The sequence below is a fragment of the Triticum dicoccoides genome, chromosome 5B, assembly GCF_002162155.2.
Source record: "Triticum dicoccoides isolate Atlit2015 ecotype Zavitan chromosome 5B, WEW_v2.0, whole genome shotgun sequence".
In the NCBI taxonomy this organism is placed as follows: domain Eukaryota; kingdom Viridiplantae; phylum Streptophyta; class Magnoliopsida; order Poales; family Poaceae; genus Triticum; species Triticum dicoccoides.
The window spans coordinates 81,248,787-81,268,817 of NC_041389.1; the positions used below are offsets into that span (position 1 = coordinate 81,248,787).

Below are 20,031 nucleotides of genomic sequence, written 5' to 3' on the forward strand. Positions count from 1 at the left end.
CCCATGTCTTCGACCTCTTTTCAACACTTGGCTCCTCATAGATTCCAGTGAATCTAAAGGTAACTCCCTCGTGTACTATCTTGGCATCTATATAGTATTGGCACCATGGCCGAACCGTGACCTCCACATGATCTCTCCACCAAAGCGCAAGGCCTCCACTTTTTCCTTTGCAATCCACCGCGACCCCCTTGCTGAACCCCAAACTCCACTTGAGTCTCTCCATTGCCCCCGACCATTTTTTAGTTTCAGATAAGAAAACCACCGCTGGGTTGTGTGACCTAATGAGGTCCCGTAGTTCACCCACCGCCGAGTCCAACCCCAATCCTCGGCAGTTCCAGGCGAGGAGATTCATTGCTCTCGGCGGCCCTGGGCTCCAGGGTCCGCCGCTTTATCATCTCTTTCTTGGATTCGGTCAAACACCGAGGTGGTCTTCCTCCTCGTCTCGCGAATGAACTCATCCTCCCTACTTCTCCCTTCTGCATCTCCTTTTGGCACCCACACCTGCTTCGGCCTCCTCTTCCCACTTTCTGCCTCTCTCCAAGGTGTTGGTTCCGAGCGGCGTCTATCCCGATCAACTTCTCTATCCTTTCTTACGTAATAGCCCCTCCGGCGCTCTCGGTTCCCATGCATGCCGGATCCCCCTAGTGGGTCGACCCGCTCCAGATCTGCATGGCGCCCGTTATGGCCCCCCGAGCCATAGTTTTTGCTGTACCCCCTGCTTCCTTCATTGGTTTGCACTGCCCGCTCCACCTCCCTGTGATCACCCCTTTGACTCTCCACACGTTGCTCCATCAGTTTGCTCCTCATCTCCTTCTCCCTCCTTGCCTCAAGGCTGTCCCTGAGGTCTCTCCCTTGTGTTGTGTCAATCTTCTCTCTACCCTTGTTTGGACTGGAAACTTCCCCACCCTCATGCACCCGGCGGTCACCAGTGCGACCGTCGGACGTGCGCGAAAAATCAGCTTGCAGGTTCCTCTTTGTAGGAATATCTCTTACCCTCGGGTGCATGTTATTGTTATTAGCCGTCTCACCAGTGTGAGAGCTACCATAGCTATTATAGCTACTCATCCCACCAGCCCTTGACCCGTCCTTGCTCCCATTGTTCCTTCCTGGGGATGCCTGCAACCAGCCTCCCCATTGTGACGTCGAGTCAACTGGTGGTTCACATTCACCCTCCTTATGTACCAGCCTGCCACAATCAAAACAGAAATGCGGTATCTTTTCGTAGTAAAAATCAAACCATGTCTTCTCATCATCATCCTTCTTCCTCAAGTAAATTTCATGTATTAGTGGTTCAAACACAGAGATCTTAGTCCGGATCCTGAAGCTCTGTCCTTGAGCCACTCCATCTTTATCCACATCAACCTTCACCGTCTCCCCTAACCAATCTCCCAAAGCCCTCCCGAAGGCTTCTGTCCTTCTATCTGGTGGCAAGTCCGAGATCCTTACCCACACATCAATTTTATCAAATATCATCTCAGACGGTCTCTTGTCTCCCTCATATTGCTTCATCACCAGGACACTGAAATCAAACTGCCACGGTCCGTTTTGAATGACATGCCTATAGTCCCCTTCAGAACCGAAGTGTACTTCGAAGATATTAGGCCCAATCTCAGCAAACTTAGCTTCTTTGTGCAAACCCCAAGCCCTAGGCATCGTCTTCTCCACAACGGACATCTTCATCGGACGCGGGGAGCACACTTTACCTACAGCAGACCATCGGTGATCTTTACGGACTTGCGGTTGTGGATCTTCAAAGACAAAGCCCTCTTCCTCCTTGTCCATAAGCACCATGCCTCCTAATCTCGCTGAAAGGCTTGCCGCCGCATCCGGCGTTTTGCTCTCCACAGGAGACTTGCTCGTCTCCCTGCCAGCAGATCCGGCTCCCCTCCGCGCCGGCGTAGCCGCCGCCGCCACAGATGGGATCGGTGTAGGTTTTTTCACCGCAGCTGCATCTTTCCCTCCTTCTCCCCCCGCCATGAGCGCCGCTCCAACGCGCGGAGGATCAGGTAGACTGGCCTGACTCAAGGGAGACGCCGTCGCCGCCCCTAGCTTGCCAGATTCCAACCACCCCAGTCCTCCGAAACCCTAACCCTAGCGAGAGAACGCGGTCGCCTCGGCGATCGCCTCCTATCACCCGTAGCGCTTCAAGACCTGGTGGACCCGCCGTACGCCGGAACGGACTTGTTGGCTTGTTGCCATGGCGAGGAAATCGTGATTGATACGTATCCGTCCTAACCGCGTATCCTGGAATGGAATGGAATGGAGTCAATGGACGTCCTGGAATGGAAACGAACACTGCCACCGCGTTCGACTCTGGATTCTGATATAGAGAGTATTCACGACCACCACGCGCTCACCGCCAGCCGTCGCCACGGACGCCAAGCACTCCACCCCCGGCACTTCATCTTCGGGCAGCGAAGGCGAACAGCTTCTTCCCATTCGCCGGAGTTCCCGCGATCCTCGCAGGTGCCGGCATACCTCGGCCCCGTTCTCGATGGCAGAGGCAGGCCTTGAACGGTCAACACCTTCATCAATGGTGGACGGCCTTAAACCAGGGCAAAGGAAGGTTTTGTTCGGCTCGTTCAAGAGGAACTTGATTGAAGAAACTAAGGTGTGTGTGCGCGCCAAAGTGTTCATGAATTTATTTTGTGGGAGAAAAGAGTTGTTGAATTTGCGCGTTTAGAGTCATCAATCATGGCATATTCCTGAATTCGTTATACCTTCGTTGGCTACAGGTGTCGCACCTGGCTGCTTATGTGTCAGAACACGCAGCATACCGCCATGGCGATCAGAGTCTGGCCAACATAATCATAGGAATGGCTCAAGATTTTGTTGGCAGCAACAATATCATCCTTTTGGAGCCCCGCGGCCAGTTCGGCACCAGGTGCCGAGGGGGCGAAGATGCTGCTGATGCCGCATATATCTACACCAGATTAGCACCTATCACCCGTTTAATTTTTCCAAAGGATGATGATGTTCTTCTCTATTATTTGAATGAAGATGGAAAGTCGGTTGAACCCAGTTGGTAATGTTATCTCCTTGAACATTCACCCTGCATGATTGCAAATGGACTGATTTTTGTGCGCCTAAAATATGCCACCTTTTCTTCAGGTATATGCCGATCATGCCCATGGTTTTGGTCAATGGAAGTGAAGGCATTGGCACTGGATGGAGCAGCTATGTTCCAAACTATAATCCTAGAGACATTATTGCTAATCTGAAAAGGTTACTAGATGGAGAGACTGTGATACCAATGGACCCTTGGTACAAGGGGTTCAAGGTCAGCTAGTCCTGTCACATTTTTTTATGCAAATTTGGCTCCTTAATTAAACATTGATTTTTCATGCAAATTTTCTGTTCATAACCTGACAGGGCTCTTTGAAGGAGACAAGTTCAAAAGAAGGTGGTGTCACATATACCATCACTGGTGTTATAGAGGAAGTTGATGACACCAAGCTTAGAATTACGGAGCTTCCCATCCGCTGCTGGACTGAAGATTACCAAGAGTTCCTTGAATCCATGTGTCCTTGGTGGCATGATGAGGACAAGGACAAGGAACCACCATTTCTAGAGGTAGGTAATTTTTTTTGAACGGTCACCGGGGGGGAGAGATTCCCCACCTGAATATATTGCTCAAAGTGGCCAAAATGCCAAGTGTTTGATCCAGTTTATAAGGAAAACCGGATCGAAAACCTTAACAGGTTGACCCGGTTTATAAGGGAAACCGTGCCGAAAAACCACCGGATTACATAGGGTGAGAGCATATGGACGCCCCGAAGAAAGCACTACCTAGCCAGCAAGCCAAGAGACCACCACCATAAAAGTCGAGAGGAAGTGGTGTGTCATCGAGGAAACACAATACCAACACTAAACAACTATCCTAACGCACCACACCTGCGTGCATACCAACCCCTTGGCACAACAGAGGAGCAACACCAATCAACGAGTGACCCATCACGAACCTTGACTGGAAACTCCGCCACAGCAAGCCGACACGATTAGCAAGGTGGGGAGGCATCGTTGCGTCGTTGTTGAGCAAAGATGAACCGAGATAGCACGAAGAGCACGAAGCTCACCAAAACGGACGACAGGCATGAGAGGGTCTTGAGCTAGCAGAGCAGAGGATGACCAATCCCCAAGGGCAACGGAGGATGAATGGCGGCAAGGAGCTCCCTAGTGACGCCTTCAAGAAGGTGGACGACATCCGAGGATGACGCCGTCACATAGCTTTCGCCTGGAGCATAACCGGTTAAATTCCCAGAGGGCAGAGCCGAGAGCTGCGAATCCGGACCGAGAGACAAGAGTGGCACATGAGCCACGCCCCCAAGAGGGTAAGCGACGCTGGAGTAGCGCCGCCGTGGTCAGCTGACAAGGTCAGCGGGGATTTCTCCCGTAGCACATCTGTCAATGGTGGGCCGCCATCCAAGTGGAGTCGAAGGGCGACAGAGGACAGGACCGAGACGGATATATGAGGCGGATGGTGAACCGGGGAAGGACGAGTGGAGCAGGCCGCCGGTGGGGAGGGTGGAGACGAGGTGGTGCGTCGTCGGAGGTGGACAGAGGGCGGGGGAGCATAGGAGGGTCGACGCGGAGGATGGTGGCGCAGGTCGAGAGCGGCGAGCCCGGGCCTGATCTGAACGGTGGAGGACGCCGATGGGCATGATGGAAGTGGACTCCGCGCGGCGGTGCGAGATGGAGCAAGGCAAGAGCTGGTCGGGGCATGGAGGAGCAAGACCCGGCATGGAGCCAAGCCGCGCTGGTGCAGGCCATGCGCAAGAGGGGAAGGTTGAATCCCAGAGCAGCGGATGCGGATCTAGAGCCGAGGCACACAGCTCGGTGCTCGGGGTCGTGGAGCAGAGGCTTGGAGTCGAGGCGCGGGGGAGCTGCGGTGAAGGCGGAGCGCGGCAGGCGAGCTGGAGGGAGGTCGAGGGAGCCCGTTGGATGCTAGCACGGCGAGCGGCGGCGAGGACCGTCCGCGGCAGAGCAGATCAAAGCTGCGCTCCCGGCCCAGTCGGATGGAGGTCGAGGAAGGATGGGGAAGACCGGCGGAGCCCATCGCGCCGAGCAGCGACTAGCGCCGGCAGGAGACGAGCAGATCGAGGCGGCGCACAGTGATGAAGCTTTTGGATCTTGGGGAGGGGGAAGCCTGCGGGCGTGAGAGCAGCCCAAGCAAGGCCCCGCCGCCGCCGTCCGTCGCACAGGGCTTAGCCCGGCGACATCCTCCGGCGACGGCCAGGGAAGGGAGCGGTGGTGGGGGGTTGGTTTGGTGGTGGCGGCGAGGGGCCTCCGGAGTCGCCACGAGCGACCCGGGAGGCAGCTTGAAACTAGCCCCGTCCCCTAGAGGTAGGTAATAGTCATACAAATAGTTCGTTCTCTGGGTTTCAGATGATTTGACTTTATTCGACCGCAACCAATTTATAGGGAATATCGTCACAATGTGATGATGATGATGCAAATGTGGAGTTTGATGTTATCTTGAGTGAGCAAAACATGAATATAGCTAAGCAAGAAGGCCTTGAGAAGAAATTCAAGTTGATAAGAAGAGTAGGAACAACAAACATGCACTTGCTTGACTCGGATGGGAAGATTCGAAAATATGACACCCCAGAGGACAGTGAGTATCTCTATCTAATATGGACATGGATTGCAACTACAAACCCCTTCTCTTCTTGTAGATTTGAATCTGAAATAGTGTTACCTTTTCAGTACTTAAAGAGTTCTTCAAACTGAGGCGCAAATTCTATGGCAGAAGAAAGGTACTCCTCCGTTCACAAATATAAGATGTTTTAACTTTTTCCTGAATCGGGTGTATATAGACACGTTTTAGATGTATTCCATATTGAAATATTCAAAATATCTTATATTTGTGAACGGAGGGAGTACATGTTAAACCTTTTCCTTAGCGATGATGTCTTGCAAATGCAAACTGCCACATTGACTGATTTATGTTGTGCAGGAAGTAATGTTAGAAAACATCAGAAAAGAGTTGTTGATGCCGAAGAACAAAGTGAGGTTTATTCTTGCTGTTATTTCTGGGGACATCATAGTCAATAACAGGAAGAGGGCAGAGCTATTCCTGGAGCTTAAGCAGAAGGGGTATGAGCCTTTCCCAGAGGAAAAAAATCACGGCCGAGCCGGTTGCTGTAGGAGTTACAGCAGTAGATGAAGCTGCAGCAGGAGTTAATGCGAGTGAATATGAGTATCTTCTCGCAATGACAGATGGTACCTTGACTCCGGAGAAGATACAGGAGCTCATCGCACTGCAGAAGAATTTAGAGGACAAAGTTGAAAGTCTCTGCAAAACAACTCCAGAGACTCTTTGGCTGAGAGACCTTGATGCTCTTGAAAAGGAATTGGATGTAATTAAGCAGTGTTTCTCTCTAATGTTTTTCCTGTAATGTGTTTCACCTCTTCTCACTCGCTGATTTTGATACAGGTGATTGATGCCAAATTTGAAGCTGAAGAACAGGTGCGGAAAAAAGCAGCACTACACAAGGAACAGCGTTGGAATACTCTGGTCAAATCTCAGAAGGTACAGAGTAACACAACTGATAAAGTTCTTAAGTTAGAGAGTACTAGGCAGTACATGTTGCTCTTTGCTAAAAAATAAAACATATTCGAGTCATGGTTTATTTGCTGCTTTTGTAACTCAATTTAACAATTTCATAGGCAAGTGCACCGGTGAGAGATGATGAGGACGAAGCTTTCGAACTAAAAAATCGTCTGCTTGCTTATAATCTTGATGAATCCTCTCCAGAACGTAGTGGTAATGCCCATGTACAATCTTGTGTGTGTGCACATGAAATATCCATCTCTTACAAAAGCTTAAGCTGATGGTGTGACCACTTGTGCAGGCGCGGAAACTGAGAATACAGAAGGACAGCAGAAAAGGGAAAAGAAAAGAAGGAACGAGCCAAGCAAAAGAGGAAGCAACTGCAGTGCTCCTTCTCCTGCGAAGAAGGTACGAAAGATGAGGGAATCCCCCTTCAACAAGAGGAGCGGCCTCGATTTGCGTTAGCGGTTCAGCAGCAATAGAAGATGCTGATCTGCTCAACCTAAGAGGAAAGCAATCTACATCCATTCCGGCCGCGTGTAGGCTCGCGTAGTCCCAGTTCCCTGCAATCCTGATGGGCAGATGGGGATAGCCCAGTTCTGCACCATGTGGGTTTGCGCATCATGTCTTTTGCTGCTGTTATGTATGGCAGTTTCGCTTTAGTTCCTGGTGGTTTATAAGACACTCTGGTTTCTGTTAATAGAAATCGGAGAGGGAGTTCTCTATCAAAAAAAAAAAAGAACATCCATTCCAGTCGGGAGCGACGATATTGACTCTAGATGAAGAAGTGTACTGGACCTGAGCGACGATAATGGCTACTCTCATGAAGAGTAAACTCCTAAGCTCGACAGCCCAGAGAGTGTGGGCTGCAGTGAGACCGTCTAGTTTCCGTGTCGGGGTACTCCGTTTATGGCCATTGCGTTGAGATGATCGCTATGGAGGGGGCACTCATTGTGCGTTGAGTCGGCATTTTACGGCTTGGGTATGCCGGGTGCGCCAGGATCGCTGGGCAGGCGGGGACTTGGATTTAGCGGATTGGCCTGTCCCGGGTCAGCATACGATGTGTCTAAAAGGGACCTGCGATTAGGAAGTGAGAGCTGAATACCGCACAACTACAGAGAGGAATTGTCTCTGGAATATAACATCTATCTATCTATCTATCTTCTAAAATAAGGGAATTGTTATTAAGGCAGAAGAAAAGGAATGGCTTAGATTAAGCAACAACAAATAACAGCAATGAACGGTTCAGATTGACATGTAAAAGATAACTAATTTAGGAGGAGTAAGTCAGGAGATAAACATAGTCATTGATGTAATTTTATTTTTCATTGTCTTTCCATTGTACTAGCTATTCTTTTTCTTGATAATTATAATATACAAGATGCCCTTTCAGTATCATTTTTTAAGAAAGACTCTAGTAATGAAAAAATAGTAAACGGAATCCTCCTTGAAATGGATGTACCTACAATTTCATGGCCCGGCTAACAATTTGGGTTGAAAACCATGCCGTTATTCTACCCTATTGCATCGCAAACAGACCCACCCTAAGATGTCACTGATTTGTCAAGTTACCATCACAGCAAGATGAAAGATGGAAACTAAGAAATCCCAGGAAATGCCGACTGGTAGATCAGGTCCAGAAGCTCGGCTCAAATATGCACATGGTGATTTCTGAGGCAAACCAAAATAACATTTCACCTAGAGTGAAACTTATGTCCAGGGAGAAAGTAGTTCAAAGAAGCAAGCTTCCCCTTCCTTTCTTGATTTTACTTGCCTGCTATGAATGCTATCTAGAGGTGTGCACTCACTAATTTAAGATTACCTGAGCAGAAGGCTACATGACGTTCTAGCATTCCAGATACTCCTTTAGATCCAGCTTCAATGAACTATTCCAGTATATCTCAGAGCTACCATGCTCAGAAATTGTTGAAGTAGCTGGCTCCAATGAAGCGCTCTCCAGGGCCTCAGCTAAAGCTGAATCCCAAAGCCCTGAACTGCAAGCCTTCCTGTAGACATCAAAACCTGCAGCTTTCAGACCTTCTGAGAAGAAATTATTTAGTGAGGGACTCTCCAAGCTTATGTCTCTTAGCAATTCACTTGCAGTATCAGAACTACGAAATATCAGAGCTGAGCATGTCTTATCCAACAATCTTAGATCAAAATCCTTTGAGAAGACATGATGCAATCTTGCAAGGCGGGATCTCAGCTCTTCTGCAGATGTCTCCCTAAAGCCCCACAAGAAAACAACACTCTGGGTGCTCACTGTCCTTGTGGTATCTGGCTCACTAGTGCAGTCAACACCATCAGATTCTTCCACCATGCAACCGGGATAAAGAATGTTACGGTGATCTTCAACTGTGTAATGCTGCTCACCAGACTGAGGTTGACAATTGGGACTGATTTTAAGTAACTTGCTTAGCTTAGCAAATAATTTTGTTATTCTCAGAACATTTTCTCCACTTTTTGTGACACCCTTGGTACCATCTGTGCAAACCGAGAAAGAGAGAACGGGGGTTCAATTCAAAATGCCACTAAGAAAGCATTATAATGATGTATGCAACAATTTAAGGCTCACACCTACTACTAGTTACAAATAATATACTCCATTTTTAAAATATGATGAGCAAGGAGAAACTCCATAGTTTATTGGGAAAACTTTGTTTTTGCCACTCTAGTTTTTGCCCACTTCACTTATGCCACTCTAGAATTCAACATCTCATTTTTGCCATTCTTAGATTTTGACAATATATCACAAATGCCATTCTGTTACACATCCGTTAGTTGACCGTTTATTCTTGCTAGTTGACCAAGAAAAGACCTGTCAGTATTTGCAAAAATGACATTAGTTGCCCCTACTGACTTGTGGGGCCACTTTGTAAGTGACCCATACACACTCCACACAAAGTAAAAGAAAATTTGTACACACACCCGTCCCAATCCCCATCCCAGGAATGACCTAGCCACATCCATCTATGCCGCCGCGTCCGCATGCCCCGGCGCGCCGCCGCCGCGTCCACACCCCGGCGTCCACCGCCGCATCCACGTCCCCTACAACCTCACCTCCGCAGCGCCCTGATCTTGCCTCGCCGACGCAATCCGCATGTCCGGTCTCCCCGCCGCGGCGCCCTGCTTTGGACTCGCCGACGCTTCACACATCTGCGGCCTCCCCTCCGCGGCTCCCTTCGTCGGCCTCCCTCGCCGATGCAGTCCACACCAGTGGCCTCCACCCCCTCCCCGAGCAGCTCACACGGGATGAGGGAGTCGCGCCGTCGGCAGGGACGGCCGAGAAGACCTCAACCCTGCGGGTTCCTCTCCCTGATGTGTAGCATTTTATCTGTTAGAGTAAATTTCTTTTTATGCTCCTGCTGGTTAGTTGGAGTTTGATCTGTTCATGGGGATGCTGCTTTGTCTAGTTGTACACATGCCCTGATTCGTGTGTGCATAACAGGAGCAATTAGGGATTCGTGAGATATGATGGTGAAGCAACTAGTTTAATAATTCCTGTCAGATGCAAGCAAATGGTTCATTTGATTTCTTATGGAAGTTGCTAGTAGGGGATATCTGCAAGCAGAGTTCCTAGAAAAAGTATTGCAAGCACATGCTAGTCTGGTCATTACCCAGGCTGCGTACAGTAACAGTAAACATTGTTAGCTTAATCCAAACTTGTTAGTCTACAAATCTACATCGGTGTAGTAGTATAGGAAAGCTAGCTTGAGTTGGTTTTCTTTTCTTGTGTTACTAGTGTTCAGCCAGAATTAGTAAGGTGTGATCAACGTGGCCGTATAATTAGATTAGGAAAAATACTAAGTTGAGTCTGGCTACGACTTGTGCCTAGCTATCTAGCTGCGTTGGTAGAAGTAGTACTAGGATTAGGAATTTGTAGTCCAAGTCTGTTAATAGGTGAATTCGATTCGACTAGGACCTGTATCCGCTGGTGCTGGCTGCGTGTATATATATACACCAGCCGTGTATACTTTGTAATCGTGAGAAAAGAGAAAAAGAAATAAAGAGGAAGAAAAGATCAATGGAGTAACCTACACTAGTTCATTCACTACTAGTTAGATCAATGGAGTAACCTGTTATCTCATTTGCATTTTTCTTTCAGTAAAAAGTCATGGCATTGGTACATATATGTCATACATACATGCTGATTGCAATATGGGATCCCTGGTAATATAGAAACAAGATAATGGAACAGTGCAAAAAAAAGATTATTTTGTTCAGTATTTCATATATGTTGATGACTTAGCTAGCTAGCCTAATTCCACACTTTACGGATGTCCAATTTGTGTCAATGTAGGTTAGAGCTGCCGCCTTATAAGCAGATTGTGACATACGGGGCGCGTTCTTACAAGAATCCACTGACCTAGAATTGTACATATACATGTGAACCTTGCTGTGCAAATCCATCATCTAATCTAAATGCAATGACATGCATAGTCTAACTTAATTCTCTATCTGTAAACTGCTAGGAAAAGAAAAAATGTTGAGCCAGAAGATATAGAAGCCAATGCCATAGATGCTGAAACTATGGGTACTAGCAGGTAAACATGCTTGTTTGGCTTTAAACAATCCATAATGGTCTAATATTTCCTATTGTAAATTTGCATTTCAACACTCTTATTTTCATTCATTCTCAGTTCTAAAGAAAAGGAGGTGGTAAAAGGGCAAAGCCTAGCCCAGTTTTTGAAGCATCTAAGAAGACTTCTGCTACACATGATAGTCCAGCAAAGAACACAAGAAGTAAACAATGTCCTCCATCGAAGAGCACAAGAAGCAAAAAGTTGTGAACCTTCCTGTGCAACTACATGTTATTTTGTGGAACACCGTGCCATATGGAACCTTGCTGTGTAGTTGTGTAGCTGATGCAACTGCATGTAATTTTGTGGAGCACCATGCATATTTGAACCTTGTTGTGTAGCTTGTTGTGTAGCTAATGCAATTACATATTGTGAAGCACCATGCCTTGTTGTGTAGCTGTAGCTGATGCAACTACTGTGCTATGTTCAACTTGTGTGGAGCTTGACTTTTGGGTGGTTCATATGCATGTGAACCTTGCTGTTTAGATTAGTTGTGGATTTGTACTCCTAAGAAATAATTTGTTGATATTTAAAATGTCTTAACCTCTTTACTATGCTACTGGTCATGATGTTATTACTTTGCTTACTTCTGGTCAAAATAGTGTATTTATGTGTGTTGTTATATTTTCAAATAGGTCATGCCAAAATTTGTAACACATCAGCTATATGGTGAACCTAAACGTTACTTTAATGGCAATAGTAATATTCGGCAAAAACAGGAGTGGCAAAAGCAAAACAAATAATGAAGGGCAATATGGTCTTTTCCCTGGTCCGTTTGGTCAAAACGTCCATTGACCTAATAGAATGGCATTTGTGATATATTGTCAAAATTTAAGAATGGCAAAAATGAGATGTTGAATTCTAGAGTGGCATAAGTGAAGTGGGCAAGAACTAGAGTGGCAAAAACAAAGTTTTCCCTAGTTTATTAGCAGCATGGTGTGTTAATTAAGTTAGCTGGAACTGTACCTTGCAGTGGTATTTCTATTTCCATTGGCACAAAGTACTGTCTCTGTAAGTAACTCAGAGCCGCTTGTATATTCTTCGCTTTTCTCAAAGGGCTAATTTCTCGCCACAAGTGGCCAATATCAACAACACTAGAGAAAACCAGCCTCGAAGAACACATAAATTCATGCAAGTTCGGCGGAAGAGGCGCAATAAATTGTGTGTGCATCATTGTTAGGTCTGAGAAGAAAAAAATAAGTTATACTATTTTAGAAATGACAGGTCGATAAAAAATTAGTGATGCATTAACATACCATTCAAGCAATTGTATGATATGATTGGTTTCTCTGAAGATGCTACTAGATCAATAACTTCCCGAAATCCGCGAAACTTCAAATTCTGCTCATCTTCCAATTTTTGGATGTCCATCTGAAAAAAAGAGTTCCCAAAGGAAAAAAAATGAAACAAGATTAAGATTACGCCATTTAGTTACATTTAAATGGTGTTGCCAAGTTTTAGGGATACAAACCAGGAGAAGATTTTTATCCTCTGCAGAACTAGTAAAGATCACACGCACAGCCCTAGGCACCCCACCTTTATCCGGAACAACAAGAGGTACAAGATCACCAGAGGTACCATTTACTGTCTGCAGTATAGCTCAACATCATCAATGATTTGGAGTTATATTTTATACAGATTGCGCCCTACGGGTGAGCACATACAAATCAGACCCTGCTAAAAGCATGTCATCTATTTCACATTTGTCAGTTCTTTATCACAGCACCTAGCTCTTGTAGCCAAAACAACAGTAAAAATACTAAAGAGCGTGAGAAAGTGAATATATTATGTTTTTCCTTGGAGGAGTGTAATAGTGTCACATTCGCACCAAAAAAAAAAGAGTCTAATAGTGTTAAGAAAATGACATTTTTTTTGGACAAACCATGAAATGTAAAGTGGAGAAACCACACCTCCAAAACAAGTTGAACTTGGCGATCACTGCAAACATCGATGGTCATACTGGGCCTTGAACCATATGATTCACTGCCCATGATTAGTTCCCTGAGAGAACTAACTAAAGATCCTGCACGGTAAGACTTCATGTTAGGAGACATCTAACTATCTAAATAATACACAGAGTAGCTTTAGTATTATTTATCAAAAGTGCCCTACCATCAGCTGTTTTACTGGGTTCTGCACATCTTTTATGCCAATGCTGAATTCTCGACTTAATTCTAGTTGTAAAAACTGAATCAGCAACGGATGCACTTGCTGATGGAGATGGCTGCTGAAGATGAGGGGTGAAAGTCTTTTGCCTAGCCAAGGATTCTTGCACCCTTGATAGATAAGATATACCTGCCAATATAAAAATTAAGCCCTCTATCAAATAACCAAATTTGCCATTTGTTTGGGTGCATGATGTAGGACTCACCATCATAAATGCACATATTAAAATCAAAACCATCACGGGCCATCGATGAAAAGTAAGATGATTGGCAGGAGAAACTATAAGAAGGCATTCCAAGCTGTAGTTCATCTCTGGGAAACAAGTGGAAATTGTACCTGTACAACCCAAAGACCGACAGGAGCATCAGTAATGATGACAGAAATCAATAGACTGGAGCACAGAAACAGAGCAAGCATACTCCTCAAAAGGATGAAACGTGGATTAATTAAATGAACCCAAAGTGTAAAATTAAACAGACATTTACAAGCAATAACTCAGATGATCCATAATAAATGGAGATTTTAGTGCTACAGTCATAAGATATAGTCATTGGCGCAGTGGTAAAGCTGCTGCCTTGTGACCATGAGGTCACGGGTTCAAGTCCTGGAAACAGCCTCTTACAGAAATGTAGGGAAAGGCTGCGTACTATAGACCCAAAGTGGTCGGACCCTTCCCCGACCCTGCGCAAGCGGGAGCTACATGCACCGGGCTGCCCTTTAGTCATAAGATATAGTCATTACACATGATAGAACATCGACCAAAGAAGATTCTTTGGGGTAGCAGCGCGAGCAACAGAATTTAGTATGACAAAACTGAAAGCAGGTTTGGCAGGCAATCCTGAGATTTTTTCAAGCAGCTTTATTGCTCTTTCATATGTCATTTCTGTGAGATATTTCATGTCCCTGTCAGTTGCTTGCTAGTTTGGAAAGTATGATTTTCTTCGTTTTTATGCAAGGAAAAGTATGCTTCATTTTATTACCAATGATCCAGCTCCTTGATTCACAGGAGGATTTTGGTAACTCCCTTTTTTCGAACAGGGTGTTAAAACTTCCGGCCTCTACATCATTGTTATGCACACAACCGTCTTTATTGAAATTGATGCAAGGCAGCAAGGCCAGAGACATCAACAAAAGGAGTACAAGACATAGACAACTACGGTAGAAACATCACAAGACATGAATTTAACACCTACGATTAAGTCCACTTCTTCCGCAACAGCGCCGTCAAGAATGGATAAACACCCCCGCGCCATTGTTGGCATGTCCAGCCGGAGACAGTCAGGAAAAGTATTTGATCCAGGTTGCCGAAACCAAACACTGAAGACCAGCATCGGCAACGAGACAACACCTTCAACAAGGTAACGACGCAAGTTCGTTGCTGCTAAGCCCAATCGACACATAAAGTTCAGAACAAGGTCCCAGACATGAAGCGGTGTTTCATTCACCATCTTCATGATAGATCTTTCCATAGTCACACCTACATACCAGGGTAAAAAGGTCCACCTACATACCAACCTGATCCCATCTTGCCATTTGCCCAAAACTGGAGTAGCAAAGTTTCGTTTATGCACACAAGGTGTTCAACGAAATGCTGCACACAAGACATAGGCTGATGGGCCACCGCTCCAACATACTACTAACTACACTATCTTACGACTGATTTCAGTGCGCACAAGATGTTTGACAGAGTACCACGCCCCAAATCCTACTTGTTGGTGCTTCTTGCGGAGGGATATGAGCGAGAGGGCTGCTTACGGGTAGGCGACAACGTCGGAGCCGGAGGCAGAGCCCAGGCGGAACGGGCAGACGGCTATGTGGAGAGGCTGGAAGGACTCGGACGCGAATTTGGCCTTGAGGTACGCCGTCTCCGCCGTGTCGACCGGCAGCGCGCGTCGCCACCCGGTGGGGGCGCCCGTCTTCAGCGCCGCGATAGCCACGTAGTCGCACTCCTTCACGTGGGCCGCCAGATCCCGCAGAGCCTCCAGGAAGTCCCTCCTGGTGACCTGCTTCGCCGACGCGGCGGCGGCCATTGGTGGCGGAAGCAGCAGCTGAGCACGACCGAGGTGAGGAACGGGGCGTGCAGTCTGCTCGGCTCGGGGAACCGGGAGGGGGCGGCGGCGGCTGAGGGTGAGGCCGGGGAACAGCGTCGACGTGGAGGCGGAGGACTGGAGTCGAGTGGTGCTAGTGGCGGCGGTGGCGGCGGTGGCGGGAAGGGGGATGCCGTGGAGGTGGTCGTGGGGCGGCGCCCAGAGACCAGACGCTGCGCTGGGGCGCTGCTATTCGCTGCTTAATGGGCCGCAGACAGTGTGGTCAATTTCACATTGGTCTTTTGTAGGAGTAGAATTTATTGTTGAAAGAATGTAGAATCTAATAATATCGTATGATATAACCAAATTAATAAAAAATAAGTAAAAATTTCATAGTGTTATAATAAAATGCTCATATAAATAAAATAAAATAATCATCCTTTTCGTAAAAATGTTCATATGCTTTTTAAAAACATTCATGTATTTTAAAAAAGTACTAAAATAATTTAAAAAGTGTTTATTTGCTTTAAATGATGTTTGCAAATTAAAAAAAGTATGTATGCAATTTTCAAAATATTTCACAAGTTTCAAAAAAATTATTGTGTATTCAAAAAATGTTGAACTATTTCAAGAAGATATGTGTGTGATTTTTAAAAACTTTTCACGTGTTTTGAAAAATATTCCATGTATTTTTTAAAAAGGTATATTTATCAAAAAAAATATTTGTGTTTTATTAAACAAAAAATAAATAGAGAATAATAAATGGGAAAAGAAAAAGAAAAACCGCAAAAAAACAACTTGGAAATAAAGTAAAAATTAAAAATAAACAAAAATGGAAAAAAGGAAAGATCAAAACTAAAGCAGAAAAAAGTGAAAGAGAAAAAAGAAAAAAGAAAACAAAAAATGAATGGGCCTCGCCCATGTATGTCGCCCTGTAGGTGATCCCCTGATATGTACTTTTAAATCTATTGGAAAAAGTTGGGCTAGCGCAGGGTTGGTGGCGGCGGTGGACCGGTAGAAGTTGGGCTAGCGCAAGGTTCACTCCATGCCTCCGGTGGACTTGAAAAACAAAGGAAAATGCAATGGATGGACTAAGATGGGCACCTAATATTGTGGGAGCTAAGACAGATTGGACTCCCCCACCCATTGGTTTTTTAAAAGTTAATGTTGATGTAAGCTTTGTGGAGAGCAGTAGTGTAACGCCCTCGATGCGGCTATAGCTCCCACGTGTCGAGGCACGACTTAGAGGCATAACCGCATTGAAAGCAATGTCGCAAGTCAGGCAATCATTACAACATCCCATGTAATATATAATAAAAGGGGGAGATAACATAGTTGGCTTACACTCGCCACGTCACATCAGAGTACATAAATAACATCCATCAAACAAACACTCATGGCCCGACTACGGCGCCAAAATAGAAAAGAACCCAACGTGCGACAAGGCCCTGAATCGATCCCCAACTAGGCACCACTACTGATCATCGGGAAAGGAAACATAATAACGCTGAGAGTCCTCGTCAAACTCCCACTTGAGCTCGTACTCGTCACCTAGAGCGAAATCACCTGGACCTGCATCTGGAGTTATAGTATCTGTGAGCCACAGGGACTCAGCAATCTCGCACCCTCGCGATCAAAACTATTTAAGCTCATAGGAATGGATAAGGCAAATATATGTGGAGCTGCAGCAAGCGACTAGCATATATGGTGGCTAACTTATACGCAAAAGAGAGCGAGAAGAGAAGGCGAAGCACGAGCGAGAAGCTAAAGGAACATCCTGCGCAAGTATAACTCCAACACCGTGTCCACTTCCCGGACTCCGCCGAGAAGGGGCCATCACGGTAACACACACGGTTGATTCATTTTAATTAAGTTTAGTTCAAGTAATCTACAACCGGACATTAACAAATTCCCATCTGCCCATAACCGCGGGCACGGCTTTCGAAAGTTCAATCCCTGCAGGGGGGTCCCAACTTAGCCCATGACAAGCTCTCACGGTCAACGAAGGAATAGACCTCCACCCGAGACACACCGATCAGACTCGACAACCCGGTACAACAAGACAATTCGACAGGTTAAAACAAGACCAGCAACACCGCCCGAATGTGCCGACAAATCCCGATAGGAGCTGCACATATCTCTTTCTCAGGGCACACTCAGATGAGCGCTCCATACAACTAAAACCAAACCTTGAGTTTCCCCGAGGGGGCGCTGCACAGGACTCTAGTTTGAACCAACGCTCAGAGGAGCACTGGCCCGGGGGGGTTAAAATAAGATGACCTTCGGGCTCCGGAAACCCAAGGGAAAAGAGGCTAGGTGGCAAATGGTAAAACCAATGTTGGGCATTGCTGGAAAAGCTTTAATCAAGGCGAACTATCAAGGGGTTCCCATTATAACCTAACCGCGTAAGGGACACAACAATCCGGGAACATAACACCGATATGACGGAAACTAGGGCGGCAATAGTGGAACAAAACACTAGGCGAGAGGCCGGGCCTTCCACCCTTTACCAAGTATATAGATGCATTAAGACAACATAGCAATATAATGATATCCCAACAAGAAAAATAAATGTTCCAACAAGGAACGGCTCCGATCTTCACCTGCAACTAACAACGCTATAAGAAGGGCTGAGCAAAGCGGTAACATAGTCAATCAACGGTTTGCTAGGACAATGGTGGGTTAGGGGTTCAACGTGGCAATTGGGAGGCTGACAAGCAAAAGGTAGGCATCGTAGCAGTGACAAAGCAAAAGAGCGAGCAAACTAGCATAGCAAAGATAGTAGTGATTTCGATGGTATGATCATCTTGCCTGCACAGTTGTCAGAGTTCACTGGATCCTCACAAGCAAACTCAACGGGCTCCTCGGTAGCGAACTCGTCTCCCGGCTCTACCCAACAAGACAAACAAGCAACAAGGATACAATCAACCACGGGCAAGACCAAGCAATATGATGAAATGACGATATGCTATGTGGGATGCGATGCGGGATGCAAAATGCAAGATATGACAGGAAATGCATGAACCTGGCATCAACTTGAAAAATCAAGTGTGCCACTGGATAGAGGGGATGAAATCGCTTGAAAACGATATAAAGATCATTGGAATCGGAGCTACGGTTTGGAAATGGCGAGCGTTTTACGAAACGAACCGATCTGCGATATACAGCAAGTAGGCTCCTAAATGCAACAAAATGAACATGCTACAGCCACCAAACATGGAAACAAAATACATGGCAGTGATGTACACAAGATGGTTAACAAAAGACTAGCACTGAGCCACGGCCAATTCATCCATTATGAGGTTCAAACAAGCATGGCTAAAACGCAAATGCAAAACAGATTCCAGACTTAGTGAAATTAACACTAGTCTGAAATTTCAGATCACGATGCTCTCTTCGGAGCAGCAAAACAACATGATAGATGACCTGAACATGACAAGTAAGAACATGGCATGGAGCTACTCAATAAGCTTAACAAAACACCCAAAGTGACCTGGGGCCAAAAGGGATCACAAGATATATTAACGGGCACACGAACATAGCTAAAACACAATCAGTTTTCAGACTTAGTGAAAACTGAGACATGCAAAAATTTAACTCGCGAAGGCATGTAAACGAGCTCGATGCACTCACTACGGTGCAAGTCATGGCAAGGAAAGCATATAACCAGCAAGAAGGCACAATGTGCTAGCTACACATGGCAAGAACAAAGGCATAGCATGCATGGATCACTAACAATAGCACCGGCGAAATCGCAAACGAGTTGACGATCTGCCCGGATTAACAACGAAGAAAAAGTTGAGCTCGATTGAGTCAACCTATAGCACTTCACGGATGCAAACAAAGACATGGATGGATAGAGCATAACATAAATATCAAAACTCCCTTACTGATCATCCTCAAAAGAGGCACGGATCACTAGGAAACAAGCTGGACATATAGCATCATGAACTAAAATATCCCAGACTTAGTGAAAATCACCAAGTCCCTGAAATTAGCAATCTCAGGTACCTCTCTTTGCAAGCTTGCACAAGACAACACACACATCCTAAAAATGCATGGGTGGCACCTCTGGAAAGAAGACAAAATGCTTAACAATTCATCCCAAAGGGGCACAGGCATATCATGCACGAATTAAACATGGCAAAAATGACAAAAGTGCATGATGAACTAACGGATCTGCAATTTAACTCACGAAGCCTCCTTCTAACAGCATTTTGGGCATCAAGATGACCTCAAATGCAAATGATGCAATGGAATGAAATGATGTACATATCGAGGCGAAGATTTTGATATATCATATGCCTAAAATGGAGCTACAGATGCGGAGATATGAGCAGTCAAAGTAGGCATAAAAACTTAGGGTTTGAAGGGAAAAGTCAACCGTCGGGTCAAAATATCTCAGATCCAGATCGGGATCTCGCGGGCACGGACTTCGAGGTTGACCGCGGGGCACTGTTCACCGGAGTTGGAGCTCGCCGGCGGAGGACCGCAGGGGCGTGGGGAGGCTCGCCGGAGCCCGACCCGGCCGCCGGAGGAGCCGGACGAGGGCGGCGGGGCCCGGTGGTGGCCACGGCGAGGTTGGGCGGCGGCGGGCGCGCCGGCGGACGGCGGGGCCGCGGCTCGAGGTGCGGGCCGGCGACGATGGCGAGCGGCGGCGCCGGTGCCCCGGGTGGCCGGCCGCGAGGAGGGTGGCGGCGGCTGC

At 46.5% G+C, this 20,031-nt stretch overlaps 1 protein-coding gene, 1 long non-coding RNA gene and 1 pseudogene across 4 annotated transcripts; 2 read left to right on the forward strand and 1 right to left on the reverse strand.

Moving 5' to 3' along the window:
- Positions 1-2,494: 2,494 nt before the first annotated feature.
- On the forward strand, positions 2,495-7,035 carry LOC119309128 (annotated as a pseudogene).
- On the reverse strand, positions 6,294-15,558 carry LOC119307486 (poly(A)-specific ribonuclease PARN-like). 3 transcript variants are annotated; one of them, XM_037583564.1, is made up of 9 exons: positions 15,055-15,558; positions 13,505-13,635; positions 13,246-13,428; positions 13,044-13,156; positions 12,605-12,721; positions 12,390-12,504; positions 12,100-12,315; positions 8,376-9,037; positions 6,294-6,487 (listed from the first exon to the last, which is right to left on the reverse strand). In XM_037583564.1, exons 1-8 carry the CDS (start codon positions 15,327-15,329, stop codon positions 8,400-8,402), a joined length of 1,788 nt encoding a protein of 595 aa, XP_037439461.1. In that variant the 5' UTR covers positions 15,330-15,558; the 3' UTR covers positions 6,294-6,487; positions 8,376-8,399. The 3 variants fall into 3 exon arrangements, with proteins under 3 accessions (XP_037439461.1, XP_037439460.1, XP_037439459.1); XM_037583563.1 differs by lacking the exon at positions 6,294-6,487 and adding an exon at positions 7,103-7,630; XM_037583562.1 differs by lacking the exon at positions 6,294-6,487 and having other exon boundaries at positions 8,282-9,037; positions 15,055-15,557.
- Positions 10,797-11,545, forward strand: LOC119307487. Its single transcript, XR_005149338.1, has 3 exons — positions 10,797-10,927; positions 11,026-11,097; positions 11,194-11,545. It is a non-coding gene; the product is annotated as an uncharacterized LOC119307487 (long non-coding RNA).
- Positions 15,559-20,031: the final 4,473 nt, after the last annotated feature.

What these genes read in the sequence shown, in the direction of transcription:
- LOC119307486 (XM_037583564.1), bottom strand. Translation starts at nt 15,329, where the DNA reads ATGGCCGCCGCCGCGTCGGCGAAGCAGGTCACCAGGAGGGACTTCCTG. An exon ending in ATCATACAATTGCTTGAATG is followed by an intron (nt 12,316 to 12,389) that starts GTATGTTAATGC and finishes TTTTCTTCTCAG; the next exon opens with ACCTAACAATGATGCACACA. An exon ending in AATAGAAATACCACTGCAAG is followed by an intron (nt 9,038 to 12,099) that starts GTACAGTTCCAG and finishes CGGTTTGCACAG; the next exon opens with ATGGTACCAAGGGTGTCACA.